The sequence below is a fragment of the Eschrichtius robustus genome, chromosome 11 (assembly GCF_028021215.1).
Source record: "Eschrichtius robustus isolate mEscRob2 chromosome 11, mEscRob2.pri, whole genome shotgun sequence".
NCBI lineage: Eukaryota > Metazoa > Chordata > Mammalia > Artiodactyla > Eschrichtiidae > Eschrichtius > Eschrichtius robustus.
In genome coordinates this window covers 5429418-5441841 of record NC_090834.1, presented here as the reverse complement: position 1 = coordinate 5441841, position 12424 = coordinate 5429418, and the positions used below count along the sequence as shown (strand labels likewise).

Sequence of the window (12424 nt, the reverse complement as noted above, 5' to 3'; positions counted from 1 at the left end):
CCCGGGGATTAGCTTTCCAGAGGCCTGGTCTGGGAGTCATGGACCCACTGAGCAGGGGCAGAGGCAGGGAACTCAGTTTGGTCGCTTTTGACATCTTTTTCACTTGCTCCAGCAGAGTTCCTGAGCCACAGAAAGCTGTCCTTACAAGATTCGGGGCAGGACAGGGGAGAGGAGGGGAAGGAAACAACGTAGGGTCAGTTCTTCTCAGGCCCATCTTTTGGGTCATTCCCTGTGCTAGAAATAAATACTCAGCCTAATTGTAAGAATCAGGAAAGGGTTGGGGAAAATTGTGTCTTTTCCTTCTCTAACTCCATTTGGCCCATCACCGTGGCTCGTGTGTGTCCTTCCTGCACATGGACGACGGCAGACATTTCTTCCATGCGCTCCTGCAGAGAATGGGGAGATCCTCACGGCACCCTCTCCAGCATTTTCCCTCTCTGCCTGCATCTCTGCTAAGGTCTTTAGAGATGCAGTTCTTGGCTCACCACTGATGTCAGCCAGGCCATCATGTGGCCATGCTCTGACCACATCCCCCATCACTCAACTGATGTGAGCGTGGAAAATATCCTTTGCTTAATCTAAGGGAAACAAATGGTGGAAGACACATCTGCTGGCATTTTAAAAAAAGGAAAAGAGAGGGGAAAAAAAGTATATATGGCAAATTCCAAAATAAGGGAAGTTTATTTATTAGTGAATTCACAGTTATGCACGTGGCATTCTTCTGATATTTACCACATGCCTGATGTAGGAACAGCAGGATGAGTGGGCGCTGGCCACCTCCTCCCATCGTTTGCAGGATTATTTCAGTGCCTTATCTGTGCCTCCTAGAGGCCTGAATTCAGAAGCTAGAAAGACAGAGAGGGCTGAAGCTGCAATAGAACAATCTGATGGTTTGCAAGGAGAAGGAGAAACATAGATTAGGAAGTAGGTTCTCTTTTCTAGAAGCCCATGGAATCTGCATTTCAAATCCAACTATTATCTTCAAACCCGCTCATTTTGAACCTTGGGCAACCTTGGTTACTTTTAAGTAACCAACACAGTTGAGAAGGAGGAATCTCTCAGGCTTTATCTGTCTCCCCTCCCCCTGCCCCCATCTCCAACCCAAAGGGTCCCAAGGCATCTCTCAGCATTGTGCTTCTTTTAAAAAAAACCTTTTTTTTGTTTTTTTGTTTTAGTGTTTGCTGTGTCCTAAGAACTTTAGGCTCTTGAATTAGGGAGTTCACTTACCTCGTTTTATATTTATTCAAAATCTGCCAGATTAGGTACTGTTATTATCACCATTCTACAGATGAGGAAATGAAGTTTGTAAAGTATAAATAAATTGCACCAGGTGGTGCATTGATGAGTAACTGATGGAACTTGGACTGGAACGCAAATCTTTCTGACTCCAAAGATTGTGCTCTGTGTACATCTCAACAGACATGAAGAGTCACCCTCAAAGAAGTTATAGTCTAACTGGGAGGTGGATGGTAATGGTTCAGTGCCCAGACAGCAGATCTGAATTTGAATCCCAGGTCACACTCGCTTGCTACGTCACCTGAGCTAGTTAGTTCACTTCTCTGAATATCCATTTCCTTATCTGAAAAATCGAGGTGATAACAGTACATCCCTCGTAGAATTGCAGGGAGGATTAAATTAGATCGCTCAGGGAAACTTGATTTGCACTTCATAAATGCTATGATAATTGTCTGCTACTTCGATCTGTCTTCTATAATGGTAACAGGGATGTATTATAAGTGATGTGTTAAAGGCACCTTACACAAATTGGGTAAGAAGCACCAAGACTAGTGCCCATTGGCCGTGTACATCTGCTGGCTCCCTGGGCCAGCAGGGCATCCTGGGAAGGAAAGCTGACACAGTTTGGTCAGCATTTCTACGGCCAGTATGACTATCCGCTTAGCTCGGAAATCAAGCTGCCAATCCAAGTAGTTGCCCTTGCTTGAGTGCTCTGGTAAACGGGTCAAGTGGGATACTGATGTGCTGGGCCACTTCTCTGCTTGGAGTCAAGGGGCCCTGGGCCTCCCTCTGGGTCTAGGTCTCAGTGGCTGAGGGACCAGAGCATCCTAAGTGACAGGCCTTTCCTTCCCAGCACTCAGCAGAGCAAAGGGATGTGCTTCTCAGGATCCAGTTACTAAGCAAGTCAGGGCTGACTTCACAGGGACAGTGACAAGGGCCGAGAGAGACCCCAGACTGAGCACCACACGGGATTAGAGCCACGCCCTCTGTCCTTCCCCCTGAAGTCAATTTCCCTGCCATGTGCTCTACAGCAACCCGGACTCAGCAAGTCTTTAAAGGATCATTTGACTTCCTCTGAATGAAGGGATCAGTGTCAGGTCCAAAGTCAAAAGGAGAAGTGAAGGAACCCAGCCACCCTGAGAACAGTGTGTGAACTTTTATGCTGATGTTCTCTCTGTCTTCAGCCCATCATCCCGGAGGTGAACACTTAGCAACCATCCCTCAATGTAAAGGTCTTGAACCCCGACTGTGTACTCATTCCTATAAAGAGTTTTAAGTACAAGTAAGAGTTTCATGTTGAAACTTCTATAAGTTTTAAGAATTTAAGTAAAAGTAAACAGCTTCTAAGACATAGGGAAAATAACAAGAGCCACAAGCGTGTAACAAGCTACAGGCGTGTTGTTGATCCGTCTGCCAGCTCAACAACTTCTCAGCTGAGCAAAGCAGCTCCTTGGTGCCGACGCCCCCATCAAATCACCCCCAGGGACTTCCGGGACCCCCAGTGGGGACAAGATTCTGTCATACAAGTACAATGGCCACACTCACCTCACACCGCGCTCCTGTTGGCCTCTTCCTGCCCCACGCCCGTCTTCCTGCAATGCGCCGCTGCCCCAAAAGCAGTTTGGAAAAGACTCGCCACTGCCCATTGGGAACATGCCGTGGGCTTGGTCTCGGGACACCCCCAAAGCTCCAGCCTTACATGGCAAAACGCCGTTGTTTCCTTTCGGAGCCAGTGTGAATCTTCTCCCCAGCTCTCACGCTCCACCAGGATCCCAAAGCAGCTTGTTTGGGGCCTGGTCTCCCCAAATCTACGATTCCCACTTAACAGTCCTCATCTCCCTCCCCTGCTCATGTTAGGTTTTCTGACCCAGTCCAGGAGGCCAGACAAGGAACCGTTCTCTTGCATCTTCTCTCTCCCCAGCTTCTCCCAGCCACCAATTCTTTTCTCAACCATGTGATGAAACTTTTTTAAAAAGCCTTTTCCCTAACAATGGCTGCAAACAGAAAAGTGTGTGTGTGTGTGTGTGTGTGTGTGTGTGTGTGTGTGTGTGTATGTGTATGTTTACCCAAGCAGTAGTCTCACTTGGCCTTTCAAAGTTCAAATGAGTCACAGGGCATTATTATCAGGAAGATTTCATTTACCTACAAAATGGGAAGAATTGGATGTGCGTCCGGAGCAGGGGGCAAGGAAAGGATGGTCCCAGCGCAAGGACTCACGAAGTCTAGGACACAGGCGGGCACTTGAAGGCCCGTTTAGTGCAGCAGTGGGAACAGCGAGCCTGGGGCAGGAGGTGCAGCCTGGACATCGTGAACGGGGGACGTGGATGGTGGGCCGCCGGGGCGAAGCTGAGCTCTTGGAAAACAGGCAGATGAGAACAGATGTGCGATGGCTGAAACCGAGGGTGCTCTCGGAGGGATCTGAGCCCGGGTTGTGGCAGATGACGGTATTTACAGCTTTCAAGGGAGTGGATCTGTCGGGGGAACGTGCAGGGTGGGCTGGGTGAGGGACTAGGTACTCGATCATGGAGGAAAGAGTCTGAACAAAACAGCGGAGGGAGCCGAGGACGGGACTGGACAGAAAGGGGAAGGAGAGGCGTTCTGGAGTAAACCAGCGTCCTCGCCTCCTGTGATGTGGCCCCTTGACTGGAGTTTCCTTTGATTGTGAACTGAAGGAAACTTTTTCCCAAAATGAGTTCAAACCGGTTTTGTACCATTTACCACACTGCACTTTGTTCTGTAAAGTATTTTTTCTCATCTACTTAAGAAGTCTCTCCTTGGTCAGCCTTCAGAAATCCCAGCTTGGCCTCATCTGGCCTCTGTTGCAGCCTCTTTGCTGTGAACCCTGGTTTTGCCATCTGCTTGGTCCCTCTGACTTGACTACCCTGCCTCTCTGCTCCCTGACCTGCCATCTCTGGGGATAATGGTGGTAGGGATCTTCGCCCGAGTATCACTATCTCCGGTCCTGCTTCCCAGGCCTCCTGGCCTCCGTTATTCCATCATCTTCTCCCCCAACCCAGAGGAAAGAAGATGGAAGAAATACTTTAATTGGAAACTCCAAGATTTGCGCATGATCAAGCAAGCATGTAAGCCGCTCTCCACGGCAGAAGATGATACCTGATTCCTTAGGGGTAGTCTCTTTTTGTAGCAGAACTGGTGACTGTTCATCCATCACCAAAAGGGCATTTATGGGTCCTAGTTGGCAATGCATCTCCGCTCCTAGTGTAGAACCCCAGGAGGTTCATGGGCTCAGATTCAGGCCTCTGGAAGATGACAGTGTCACACTTTTCAACTTGGGACCACTGTGTGCCTGGATGACAGTTCAGACCCCTGGTTCGGGGTGTGGAGCCAGCGCGGATCCCTAACTGAAATGGACAATGGATATAATAACCAACAGACACATGGTTCCAAGAAGCACAGCTTTCCTCGGAGTATGACACAGGGCAGCAGGTGGAAAGTGAAGGATCCCAGTAGATTTTAGGTCTGAATCAAGGGACCCGCCCTGTCCTTTCCATACTGTGCAGGCAGCTCAGCTTCGAAACTGCCATCTCCGGCCATGTCTATACTCTGCAAAGCCTTCTGGTGTAGGAGCAGACTTCCCGGACTATGTTCCAGTTATTCTTTCCTGATCCCAGCCGGAAACAGCTGCAGAAGAGCCTCTTCCTTTGAAGTATGGCTGTCCTCCTGCTGGGGTTGAGAACAGCCGTGGGAGAAAGGGCAACACTTAGCTGGTAGAGCAGATTGTAATTTTAGAGGTATGGGAGCGGGGGCTAAAGTAAAGGTGCCATAGTAGGGCTGCCATAGCAAAATACCACCGACAGTGTGGCTCAGGCAACAGAAATGTATTTTCTCACAGCTCTGAAAGCCGGAAATCCAAAATGGGGTGCTGGCGGGTCCTGAGGCCTCTTCTTGGCTTGCAGATAAGCTGCCCTCTTGCTGCTTCTCCACATGGTGGTCCCTCTGTGCCCACCACCCCTGGTGTCTCTCCATGTTTCCAAATATCCTCCTCTTATAAGGACATCAGTCATATTGGATTAGGACCCATCCAAAAGGCCTCATTTCAACTTAATCATCTCTTTAAAAATCTTATCTCAAAATACAGTCAGATTCTGAGGAACTGGGGTTAGGGCTTCAACATATGAATTTTAAGGGAACAACTCAGACCATAGCAGGTGGCCTAAGAGAATCTTTACTTGAAGCTAATAACCATCAAAGCTAACTTTACTGGGTGTCACAATGTGCCAGAGACTGTGCTAGACATTTCTCCTGTAATATTACATCACCTCTCCACGATTACAGATTGTGTAATTATATTTAGATTATATTGATTATAATTAATTCTAGATGGTGAATTACTACCTTTTCTGAAACGTGGTCAACTTAATTTGGTGGAATTGTGTGATCTAGTGACCATCACACCCCAGTCCACGACCTGGGTCGCTGTGATCTGCCCCGAGCTGGATGATGAGAGAATCTCATTACCCTGCTTGTGTTGGTAGACCTCCAGAAAGTGCAATGCTGCCGCCTTTCTTCGTCCGCCGTCTCCACCTGCCCCGGCAGGTGATGGGACAGTAGGCATGGGAAGATCAGCCCTGACTCCTCCATCCACATAGCTGGGATTCCGCCCTCTTTCCTGGGCAGGCTGAATCCTCACATTTAGGACTGGAAACTGTCATCTGAAGGAATCAGGCAGGAAAGGATGACGGAGCACTTTGTCCCGGGGAGGCAGGCAGCCTCCCATCAGCATCTCAGATGTGTAAGATGCCCCAGCACATCCTAGAGTGCCTCTAAGCAAACAAGCTAGACACCTGTACCTAGGTCTTCTCATTCAATCACCTATCGACTCTGAAAAAGCTATTCTTATTCCTGTCTGCAGAGAAGGAAACTGAAACTGGAGGGGACCACAACCCTGGGCCTCACCCTTCTTCCCTGGTGTGACCTTGAGCCACATACTTAACCTCTTCGGGTGGGTCTCACTGGCCTCACCTGTAAAAGAAATGGCCCCACTCCTATGCCCCGTAGCTTGACTGCTTCCCCACCTAGTAAGGGGCACTTCTGTTTATCCCGAGAGAGCCCGGGGTTCAAGCACCACCCCAACCCACGTGTGCGCTCTGTGTAACCATTCTTCCTGGTCTCCCGCTCCCCACCCTCCTTTCTGGGGGTCCCAGCCTATAGACCCAACAGATGGACACACTTCCGGGGGTCTGCATCCCCGCTCCACTGCCCAGACTGCCTCGTCACCCAGGGTAACCTGCAGAGAACCCACCAAGCTTGCGTAACTGGGCAGCCCTGGGCCAGCCCGCCGATCCCCAGGGAGGGTAGGTGGGGAGCGGTGCTGGCTGAAGAGTGACGCCGGGCTTCTGTCTCCTATCTGCCCTCCAGGAGGCTCTGTCGGTGGTGAGCGACGACCAATCCCTCTTCGACTCCGCCTACGGACCGGCGGCCCATCTTCCCAAAGCCGACATGACCGCCTCCGGGAGTCCCGACTACGGCCAGCCCCACAAGATCAACCCCCTCCCCCCGCAGCAGGAGTGGATGAATCAGCCCGTGAGGGTCAGTGTCAAGCGGGAGTACGACCACATGAATGGGTCCAGGTAAGCCCACCAGGCCTGTGCTGCCCAGGGTCGGGGGCCGGGGGAGGCTGGGCCCCCTCCCTCCCCCGCCCCCACCCCAGCTCGCTCCTCTGGGGCTGAGTCAGCAGATCTGGCACCAAGGGGTGTCTGCAGCAGATGGGGCTCTGATGCTGGGCCGGGGAGCCCGAGCCAGTCCCCAGAGAGCTGGGGTGAGAGAGTTACTTGAGGGCTGGGGCAGAGCAGGGCCGGAAGCCCCCCTGCTCTCTGGGCTCCGAGGCAGCCCTCAGGCCCACGACACTAACAGGCACTTTCGGAGCATCTACCTTATGTCAGGCCCGGGTGCAGCCCCTCTTAGGGATAACGAAGCAATAAGATACTCTTCCGTGTCTTGTTCCAGATACTTGGCCTCTCTGGGTGGGTCTCACTAGAGCAAAGATGACCAAACCATTCTTGGAGTAAAAGTCCAGGATGATGACGAGGGTGAACACATCTGAGGGCTCCCCGTGCGAGGGAGGACATGTCACGCTTGGAAAGTGTGTTGGGAGTTAATGCCGCCCGGGGCCGGTAAGACTTTGCAGATAGAGAAGGACAGGAGAGGACCGACGAGAAGAAAATCACAGGGACGAGGAAGAGCACACCTGGGGGGCGGGTGGCCCGGGTCCAGTCCTGCCTCTGAACGTGGGCCAGTTACGGGCCCCTCTGAGCACCAGCAGCCTCCTTTCTGCACAGCTGGAGCATTTACTCTTCCGTAGGCTTGTTACAAGGGTCGACACTGATGCTGTAGGAGAAAGGACCCAGGACAGGGCCCTGGACTTGGAAAGTGCTGGATATCCCAGTAGTGACCATCATGAGCCAAGGTCGAAAATAGAGAAAATGGTAGTCTCGTTCATGAAACGTCAGGCAAGCCAAGGGGCCTACGGCACAGGGAGATAAAAATGGAAATTAAGAGAGAGCCCTGATGGACAGGCTAAGAAAATAGGGAATTTATTCCACATGCAGACGCCCACTTGAAACATAGACGTGACATCTGAACATCATAAGAGCTGCGACTTGAAAGCTAAGGATCACTGTACACAGAGAGTGGGGAGAGGAGAGTCGGAAAGATAAGTAAAGAAGTTAGTGAAATATCCCAGGTAGGAAATTAGATAGTTCTGAACTAGAGTGATGGCACTGACTGTGGAAATAAAAGCGGAAAGACACGTGAGGGACATATCCGGGGTATAATTCACGGGGCTTAGGTGGATAAATATTGCACTGGGGGGAGGGGTTTGTGAGAGGAAAGAATTGAAGATTGGCAAAGCTTGGATGTTTCCAAGAAGGACAGTGCCAGCAGCAGTCACAGGGGGCAGGAGGAGGACACGCTTTGAGTTGGGATGTCAACGTTCCCCATGAGATGCGTCGGGAGCAATCGGTAGGACATCCAGATCAAAACATCTACGGGGCCCTGGATACCGAAGCTCAGATACTACTGGGGTTTGGAATTTAGGTTTGGGCATCATCGTGGAAGAGTTCTAACTGAGCTGGTGGATGAGGTCACGGAGGAAACAAGTCTAGAAACAAGTCTAGAGAGAGCAGGAGGAGGGGTACGCGTATGGTGGGGAGGCACCCCCCAGATGGCCCTGGTCTCGGACCTGCCTGTGGAAACACCCGACCCCAACACACTCCAACCCCACTAACCAAAACCAGCCGCTGGGATCCCAGCCACCTCCCCAGCCTCTAGGATTTCAGGGAAGCTCAGGGGGTCCGAGCCAGGAGCCCCTCCAGTGAGTGAGTGTCTCTCCACAGAGAGAATGAGGGTAATGACCTGCCCCCAGTGCAGGGAGGACGGAGTTTGTCAAACACCTTTCCACGTTACCGTTTGCTCCCCCCCACTCTCCCATGAGGTCCATATTGTAATTGCATGTTGACGTCAGAGGCAAAGCGGGCTTTGAGGTGGTGAATGACTTGCCTAAGGATCCAGAGGAGGCAGTGCTGGCCCCGGAGCCCAGGCTCTCGGATTCTGGCCCCGTGGCCCACCTCTCCGCCCCCTCGGCCTGCGTGTTGTGCCTCTGCCACCGTCTCGTGTCTGCCGACACCCACCCCGCAGCACGGAGGGCCGTTCAGCAGGGCCTCCCAAACTGGCCTGAACACAGGCGCTCCCGATGCTTGCCGACAATCCAGATCCACCCTTGGACAGGCTTTGGTCTGCTGTAGCCTGAATCCAACCCCCGCTCCCCTCCACTGCCCTCGCCCCATCCAAGCACCTCTCCTTCTAGGCCACCTGGGAGCAACCTTCTTCCTCCCACTTCCTCTTGCCTTTCTGAAATCTCGTCATCAGACAGCAACCAGAGTCCTCCTTTCAAAAGATTTAACTTTCTTGCTCAAAATCCTTTAATGGCTTATGACAAAAATCCAAAGTCCTTCACCATCCCTCTGACACCCTCTTCGCCCTCCACCCCCATCTCTCTCCTTCCATCCACACCGGCCACACAAGACTCTAGCTGCTCCTGCATGCCAAGCACATGTGTTCCTTCTTTCTGGAACATTCCTACTCCATCTGGTCTTCTGACTCTCTCCTTCACTTGTTTTACGTCTCTGCCAGAATGTCCCCTTCTCAGAGGCCTTCTCCGACCACCGGATCTGAAACAGCACCCGCCAGTGTTTATCTTGCTTGGGTCCTTCCCGGCTCTCGGCACACCCCTCACTAAAGTGCGGGCAGGGCTTCGTTTGTTTACTGAGCAGCACCTGGCACGTGATCATTGGCTGTTCAACACGCGGTTGTTAAATAAGTGAATGAACACGTGGCTAACGCGATTCAAAGGTGAAGAGGTTCCTCTATAGCCATGTAGGTCATCCGTGTACAAGCCGGGACAGAGACCCAAGACCCAAGACCCTGTGTCTGTGCTCAGGTGAGCCTGCATTTGTGAGCTGACCGGTCCCTCCCCTACTGCAGGGAAGCCTCAAGCACTGCAAGATACTAATCCTGGGCAAAGAGGGTCCCCCCAAGGAAATCGGTTTTCAGAACCCCCTTGCCAGCTCGTCCCTGGCTCCGGTCACACCAGAAGCCAGCTGGAGGCGAGTTGTGTGAAGACCCCAGAGACCAGACGTGATATCTACCTGGCTCTGGTTACACAAAGCAGCCCCTGCTTTTGATCTGCCGGTCTTGACCAGAGCTAGGAGCCGGTGACAGAGCAGGTTCTGAAACCGATGTAGTCTCACCCCTCCTGGGAAACAAAGAAGATCCAGTGCACTCTCAGAGCCAGGAAGGCTAGGCACAGCCGTCACTGGCACCTCATAAATATCCTCTAAGTGCTCACATGGAAACTGGACTGTGGGCAGCAGGGAGCAAGGATTCTCAGAAAAATGTCTTTTCCTAAGATGGAACCACGTCAGATCCCATTATTTGAAAACTCAAAAAGAAACAATGTGATGAAACAGATGCCGGCCTATTTAAATCTCTCACCTGCCACTCTGTGCTTCTATCCTCCAAGTAACACTGATGATGGTACTTTTAATGCAAAAGATAATTCCTAACTTCAGATGAAAAAACCAGAGTGTAAAATTTGGGATCTCTTGGCTCACAGACTGAATCTGTGCTTTCTTTTCGAGGCAGTAGCCACTGGTCACAGGTTGCTTTGGAGCCCCTGAACTATGGCCTATGCAAAATGGACATGTGCTTGAAATATATTTTAACATATTGGCTTTAGAAGACTTAGTGTAGAAAAAAAGTGAAATATCTCATTAATTTTTTATATTGATTTTATTGAAATGATCATCTTCGGGCTGTATTGAATTAATATATTAATACATTTTAATATATTATTAAAATTCATTTTACCTTGTTTTTTTATTTTAAAAATGTGGCTACTAGAAAATTTTAAATTATATATGTGGCCCCTTCGATTGGACAGTGCTGGGCTAGAATGTTTTGGACCGTCCCGTGATTCACTGTGAATTCTCTCCATGTTCTTTGTTAACTTGGGATTCTGAGTTAGTTGATGCTTATCAGAGACCCCACAGATACATGTGTCACTGGAGGAGGTATTCTGTGCACCTAAAGCTACAAGACCCTTCTTGCTTCTTATGCCGCCGGCAAAGTCACAGGGGCTGGTGGAGAGACGGAGGTCTGAGGAGCTCATAGAAATTCGAGCTTGCCCGCGTTGAGGAAGGTCCGCTCTCTTTCTCTGTACCTTCCCCTTGTGGTTGAATCTGTTAGCATGAGTTGCTCTTCAAACAGTGTGGCACATAGGCTCTGTGCTGGATGTAGACTTCAGCATCTCGATCCAAGCTGTGGTCTGCAATTAACTCTCAGCTTCATCCTGTCCCAACCACAGGTTTTGGGGATAACATCCCATGAAGGAAAAATAATATGTCAACTTATAGAGGGGAAATGCAAAGACTCGCTTGCCTGACCTGCTGGACCAGAGTTCAGCATTAGTCTGCCCCGACGCTCCCTAGACTGGCCAGCAGGATCCGGATGCCCTTATTAGACACCTACAGACTTCAGTTCTACATACAGGAAGACGAGCCCCACACACCCTGTCACTTCTGCCTCCGAATGCAGAGTGCCTTCCTAAGGTGCTTCCTAAAATTCTGAACCTCACAATATGAAGCATGTCACACATAAGCTGGGTGGGAGGCGCACTCAGGGTTCTGGAGAAGCTATGAGCATCTACTACGTATGAGTCAGGGTGATGGATTTACTACAGGCAATTTCTTGTCTTGAAATTTGCTTTTAACATATTGCATCTCCTTTTCAAAAACAAAAAAGACATATGCACACATCTCTGCATGGCTCCTACGGAAATCCTAAAGACAGCACAGATTTGTTTAATTTCCACACAGTGTAGGTACACATGTTGTGGAAGACACACAGGATGTGGAAGACACACCTGATAGTCCTAATGCAACCACAGGGCTCCAGTAGACCTTGGGACCTCACATTAGCTGTGTGGATATTGCGTATCCATTGACAGTAAGCCTGGGCTGCAGATCGGTGGGTCTGGATGACATACCCTGAGTTAAGTTGCTCTGAGTTGAAAGGGAAGGTAGAGAAGATGTTTGCATAGTCTGAAGGGGTTATCTTTGGGCAAAGTCTTTGAAATCTCCTTCTATCCAAACACTCAAGATTTCTCATCTTGTTTTAAATCACTTGACAGTTTGCAAGGCACTTCTGGAAACCAGTAGTAGCCTTTTTAAAGCAATGCTCCCTGAACACACACAGATAAAACCAGAGGAGTAAAGAGCCTATGTCCAGTGGTGAAAATAAAGGACAAGATTGCAGGGTCCACAACGCCTTTGCTGTGGCCTCCGCTGCGTGGCTTTTCTGAGCGGGAGATGCTCTGAGTTACCCTCTCAGAGCCATCACCTCCCCCCGCTCTACCGTGGCAGCCCCAGGCCCTCCTGTCACCTGTCCCGGTGCTGTCAGCTGCCTGTGGGCCCTGACCCCATGCTAGCTGTAAGTACAGGCCTCAATACAAATCAGCAGCAGTATGGGCCAGCTGAATGGCGAAACCTCTCCCCCTCCATGCGTGCCCCCCCTTGTTTTCATCGGGCCTCTTCACGGGCGCCAGCTGCCTCACTAAAGAGCAGCCTTTATGCTGTGCTTCACCTGTACCCCACTAACCACCCCCCGCCCC

The 12424-nt window shown here is 50.7% G+C and overlaps 1 protein-coding gene across 3 annotated transcripts in view; it reads left to right on the top strand.

The window, feature by feature from the left end:
* The window catches only part of FLI1 (Fli-1 proto-oncogene, ETS transcription factor), a 113181-nt gene that overhangs the window by 55151 nt on the left and 45606 nt on the right, over nucleotides 1-12424 (top strand). For all 3 annotated transcript variants that reach the window (XM_068555620.1, XM_068555619.1, XM_068555622.1), the window contains exon 2: nucleotides 6616-6827. In XM_068555620.1, the coding sequence (XP_068411721.1) occupies nucleotides 6616-6827 (212 nt within the window). The remainder of the gene's footprint in view (nucleotides 1-6615; nucleotides 6828-12424) is intronic.